A 5,235-nucleotide genomic window follows, 5' to 3' on the forward strand; every position below is an offset into this window, starting at 1 on the left:
GATCCCTCCTGTTCTAAAACTGATGCCAATACCCCATGAAATGGAACCCCTCCTTCCCTTCCCACAACACTCTTGACCACATTTTCCCTTCTCTAATTTCCTCATCCCTAAGCCAATTTGCACCTCTCACTAATGCGGCCATTGGACCAATCCATTTGTATCCTCCTCCAACCTAACACATCCCTCTGCATTGTCAACCACCCGGCCAATCATTGTGTCACCCACAAATTAACTTATCATCCTCGCCCGCACTCTCGGACATCATTTATGGATATGACAAACAGCGTGGGACCCAGCACCAATCCAAGCAGTACACCCCTGCTCCAGTCTCACAGATAAACTTGAACCACCACCCTCTGTCTCCTGCTCAAAGACAGTTCTGGATCTAACTTCCAAACGTACCCTGGATCCAATAAGATTTTATCTTTATTAGCTTCCCGTGTGGGACCTTGTCTCAGGCCTTACTGAAATCTATAGAAACTACATTGTCTACTTCGCCACCATCAACATTCCCTCACTCCAACATTGGTCGACACTGACGGGTTGTGTGCGGTCTACAAAATACACTGCAGCAATATACCAAGGCTCCTCCAACAGGAACTTCCAAACCTGTGACCTCTCGCACCCAGAAAGTTCACACCTTCCTCCCATGTGACACAGTTGGAACGTCACTGAAACTGGGTTCACACATTCCTGTCCCACTCTCCCTAACACCTTCTCAAGGAGAGCTGGGGATTGGTCAGGAAATGTTGGCATGGCCAGCACTGCCCACATCCACCCAGTAACCAATAAAAATAAGCAGGCAGTAACCAACCAAGAGAGGAGCCCCCAGGGGGGTGTGAATGGAAGGACAATGAGCACAACAACATCCAGAGGAAAAGGAGTTTGAACCAAAACTTACAGAAAGAAATTAAGCAAAACGGGGCTGAGGAGATGTCCGGGATTTATTGAACACCATGTTGTGTGAAAAGCTGCAAAGTGACTCAGTGAAACAAGAGGTGCTTTTCCTCGTGTTTACACTGAGCTTTATCCCAGCACAGCTGGAGGCCATAGGCCTCAATCCTGTCCCCATCAACACTCCCACAGGAAGGTACAGATCAGGCTCAGATACAGACTGAGGGCTCCTTTATACTGAAAGGAATGGTCCCTCTACACTTTTACACTGAAGCAAAAACTCCCCCTACCCTGTCCCCATCAAACAGGGACAGCGTACAGATTGATAATGTATAAAGCTCCCTGTTCTCTTTTAAGCTGAAAGTGAACCTGCTTCAACACTATTCATATCAAACACTCTCAGAACAGGGACATGATGTAATGAGATTCTTACAAATAAAACACTATCTACACTTTGAAACTGAAAGTAAAGCTCAATCTTCCTTTTTAAATTGAACATAAAGCTCCCTCAACACCCCTAACCTTCTGCCATCCCACCTACCTTCGCTCACCACACCCATCCTCCTATAAATCTCTCAGCCCCCTTTCCCAACCCACATTCCTGATGACAGGCTGATGCCTGAAACACTGACTCACTTGCTCCTTGGATTTTGCAGAACCTGCTGTGCTTTACCACACTTTACGACTCTCATCTCCAGCCTCTTCAGTCCTCACTTTCACCCTCAATATCATCCCAACCAATCAATCTCTCCCAAAAGCAAGGTCAGTCTGGGATTAGATACAGAATACAACTTCCCCTGCACATTTACACTGAAAGTAAAGCTGCTGCTACACTTGTAAACTAAATGTAAAGCTACACCGTTTACAGCAAACACGAACAATGCAGATACATCACAGAATTAGAAACAAAGTAAGTGACCCTACTCTTTACAACTGAAACAAAAGCTTCCTCCATTCTTGAAAACTGGAAGGAAAGTTGTCCCCAGGACAGAGACAGCACAACGTGAAATACAGAGTAAAACTGCCTCTACTCTATGAATTAAAAATAAACTGAAAGTTACATTCTCCCTACAGTGACCCAGCCAAGGACAGGTTTATAGACAGAATAAAGCTTCTTCCAACATATACTCCCAAGAATAGTACAGTCCAAGGGAAATCCCTTCATTCTGCTCAAACCCTGTTTCCAATTCCTATTCCCATACAATCTCTCCATGGCTCTCAGTATCAGACTCCCCAGATCAAGATGGGCACAATACAGCAGACCCTCTCCAAGTTCAACAGGTTACCTTTGATGATTGTAGTCCTGGGGCCTCCCACGAGATCGTGTGGAGCTGAATCCAGTCAGGTGACAGCACAGGAACTCACAGCCACTCCTATTGGTCCAAATGAAATGGATCCTCCTGAGAATAAACCCATGAGTTCAGTCATTGGTGGAGATTGTCGAGATTGGGGCTGGTTGATTGGTTCAATGTTGCTGCTCCTAGTCACATTGGTATCAGGTGAGTGTGGGTTGTGTGTATAAAAGGAGCTGGTTGGGGAATGTGGGGATGGTTGAGTTGTTTGGGATCATGGGTGATTTTGTAATGAGGGGTTTGTTCCCTGTGCTAATGTTAGTTGGAGCTGTCTGTTGCTCTGACACATGGCAGCAGTTTTTGAACCAGAGGTTTCCATGGGGAATTGTGAGAGCCAGCCCTGTTCCTGAGCGAGTCCCTTCTCCTGGGGGTTTCAGTTTCCCAGTGTCTGAGGTTGTGAGTGTGACCCCACTACAGACTGTGACGGTGCAGTGTGGAGAGCACAACCTGCTGGTCAGGGCCCAACTGGATTTATTTGGAACTGGGCACCTGATTAAAGCTGCTGACCTGACCCTGGGGACAGTAGGCTGTCAGCCAACCAGGGTCTACCCTGAGAACCACACTGTCCTCTTTGACTATGGGCTGCATGAGTGTGGCAGCAGATTGCAGGTAATGGGAGTTCTCCCCACTTTCAGGAAGCTTGGGTTGTAGATGGTTCCAGTGAGGGTTACATTGAGGAACATTGACTTATTGAGGGTCTGTCTCCTGCTAGTTTCCTATGCTGGATTAGACTAGACCTTAACTGGTCTCTATCTCAAATCTTGTGCTGCTGTTCTCATTGGTTTGGAAGCTTCTGATTATACAGGTGGTTCTGTTCTGTTTTTGTCTGTGCATTGGCTGTAATGTGGTGAAGTGTGAATAGTTTGATCTTTCACCTGAATGTGAATAGAACACTACACTCTCTATCAGTGCCTTCCAGCATAACTCTTCCCTATAGTGAAGTCACAGAAGAACACAGCTGTCATGTTATAGCAGAATGATGTGCTTAGTTTTGTGGTGAGCAGTCTATTATCCTCAATCAGATTAGTTTTTGACTCATTCAGTCTAGTTCCATCCCAATTATGGGCCTGTTGTGAATAAATTGACTTGTCTGGTCCTTGAGCTCCATATCTGACCTGTTGGTAAAACTGTTTGGGTTCCATTCTGGTGAATTGTTCTTGAACTTGTTTTTGCTTCTCACCTGAAGTTGATGTTTCACTAACTTTGACTGTAGTCCCTTCCCATAATCTGAAGACTTCCTGTTTTACCTTGACTAACCCCTGACCTGTGACCTATTGCACTCCAGTAATGGTCCCTCCAGCCCTCAGGTGAAGAGATTGTCACCTTCTGTCAAGAATTCATTTAATGTGATGCTGTTGTTGTGAACCCTGTGTAGATCCTTATGAAGAATCAGTTTCTCATTCCTTAACCTGGTGTCTTCCAGATCACTGGGGATTTCCTGATCTACACCACCCACCTGACCCACATCCCAAACTATCCTGGATCTGTCATTGTGAGAACCAATGGGGCTGTAGTTCCCATTGAGTGTCGTTATTTGAGGTGAGAATCTTTACTTGATTGTCAATATGATCCCCTGCTGCTGTTGTCTGACCCTGGCCTAAAATGGCTACCTTGTCTCTTCTCCAGGAAGGGCAATGTGAGCAGTAACCCCATCAATCCCACCTGGATCCCATTCAGCTCCACCAGGTCTGGAGAAGGCCATCTGTTATTCTCCCTGCGTCTAATGAATGGTACGTGATGGATGACTGGGGAGGGATCTCCTGGTGTCACTCACTGCGAGTTACATTCACTCTCTCCAAACCTTGTCCTCCTGTACTTCAGGTGACTGGCTCACAGAGCGCCCTTCCACTGTCTACTCACTGGGAGACCTCATTCACATTGAGGCGTCTGTTTCAATGGCCAATCACATGCCCCTGAAGCTGTACATTGATCGTTGTGTAGCTACGCTGAGCCCAGACAAGGATTCCACCCTCAGATACAGGATCATTGACTACAATGGGTAAGGAGCTCTCTGCTATCTCCAGCTGCTCCCATCTCAATGGCTTCCCTCCATTCACTTCACGGCCCTTTGTCCATCTACAGTTGCCTCCTGGACAGCAAAGCTGAGGACTCCTTTTCAACCTTTGTGTTGCTGGGTGACAGGCAAGACCCAGACAAGCTCAGGTTTGACCTGGATGCCTTTCGTTTCTATGGAGATGAGAATTCTTTGGTAAGAGGAAGCTGCTAATTGGCTTCTCCATAGTGGGAGGGAGTCACTAAATACTGACTTGTTCTGAATGTGTCCCTCAGATTTTCATCACCTGTCACCTGAAAGTTGCTGCAGTGGATCAGGGAGATTCCAGGAACAAAGCTTGTACTTTCCAGAAGCTGCAGAATATGTAAGTTCCCTCTCTCTGTCCCTCAGGGATGTTGTTTTTGGGAGAGGTGATGCACCATGTGGTTGATGGGCTGTTTCTTTGTTTAGCTGGACCCCATTGGAGGAATCTGACAGTGACATTTGTGCCTGTTGCCATGTGGGGAACTGTGGGAGCACAAGGGAGATCCTGTTCCCCTCCAGAGGAAGGAGAGACCATGGTCCTGAAGCTGGTAGGACACTGACCATCTTGATGTTGGGGATCCTCCCCTCTCCATCTCTCCCTGACTGGAATGTTTGATCTTGCAGAGAGTGAAGCTGGATTGAAGTGGGAAGGGGAGGCCTCACTTGGCCCCCTGATCATCCTGGATACTGGGCTGACCAACCTGGCAACTGAGCCCCTGCCTGAGGTTGAAGGAAGGATACAGGAGAGGTCTCCAGGTGGGGAGCCGCCGACCTGCTAGTTTCCCTTTCTGTCCCTGTTTCTCTCAGTAACCATTAGTTTCTCCTTGTTCTGTAGGTGTGGAGTTGGTTGTGATGGTGACCCTGACTGTGACAGTGGTCTGTCTGATCTCTGCTTCATTGCTGGCCTTGGTCCTGTCCCGGAAACACAAGCAAACACCCACCAACCTGTGA

At 47.2% G+C, this 5,235-nt stretch overlaps 1 protein-coding gene across 1 annotated transcript; it reads left to right on the forward strand.

The window, feature by feature from the left end:
* Window positions 1–2,137: 2,137 nt before the first annotated feature.
* On the forward strand, window positions 2,138–5,235 carry LOC140468085 (zona pellucida sperm-binding protein 3-like). Its single transcript, XM_072564269.1, has 10 exons — window positions 2,138–2,393; window positions 2,509–2,855; window positions 3,670–3,785; window positions 3,873–3,976; window positions 4,068–4,245; window positions 4,329–4,455; window positions 4,536–4,624; window positions 4,711–4,832; window positions 4,909–5,040; window positions 5,120–5,235. Exons 1-10 carry the CDS (start codon window positions 2,138–2,140, stop codon window positions 5,233–5,235), a joined length of 1,587 nt encoding a protein of 528 aa, XP_072420370.1.

This window comes from Chiloscyllium punctatum, chromosome 46, assembly GCF_047496795.1.
Source record: "Chiloscyllium punctatum isolate Juve2018m chromosome 46, sChiPun1.3, whole genome shotgun sequence".
NCBI classification, from domain to species: domain Eukaryota; kingdom Metazoa; phylum Chordata; class Chondrichthyes; order Orectolobiformes; family Hemiscylliidae; genus Chiloscyllium; species Chiloscyllium punctatum.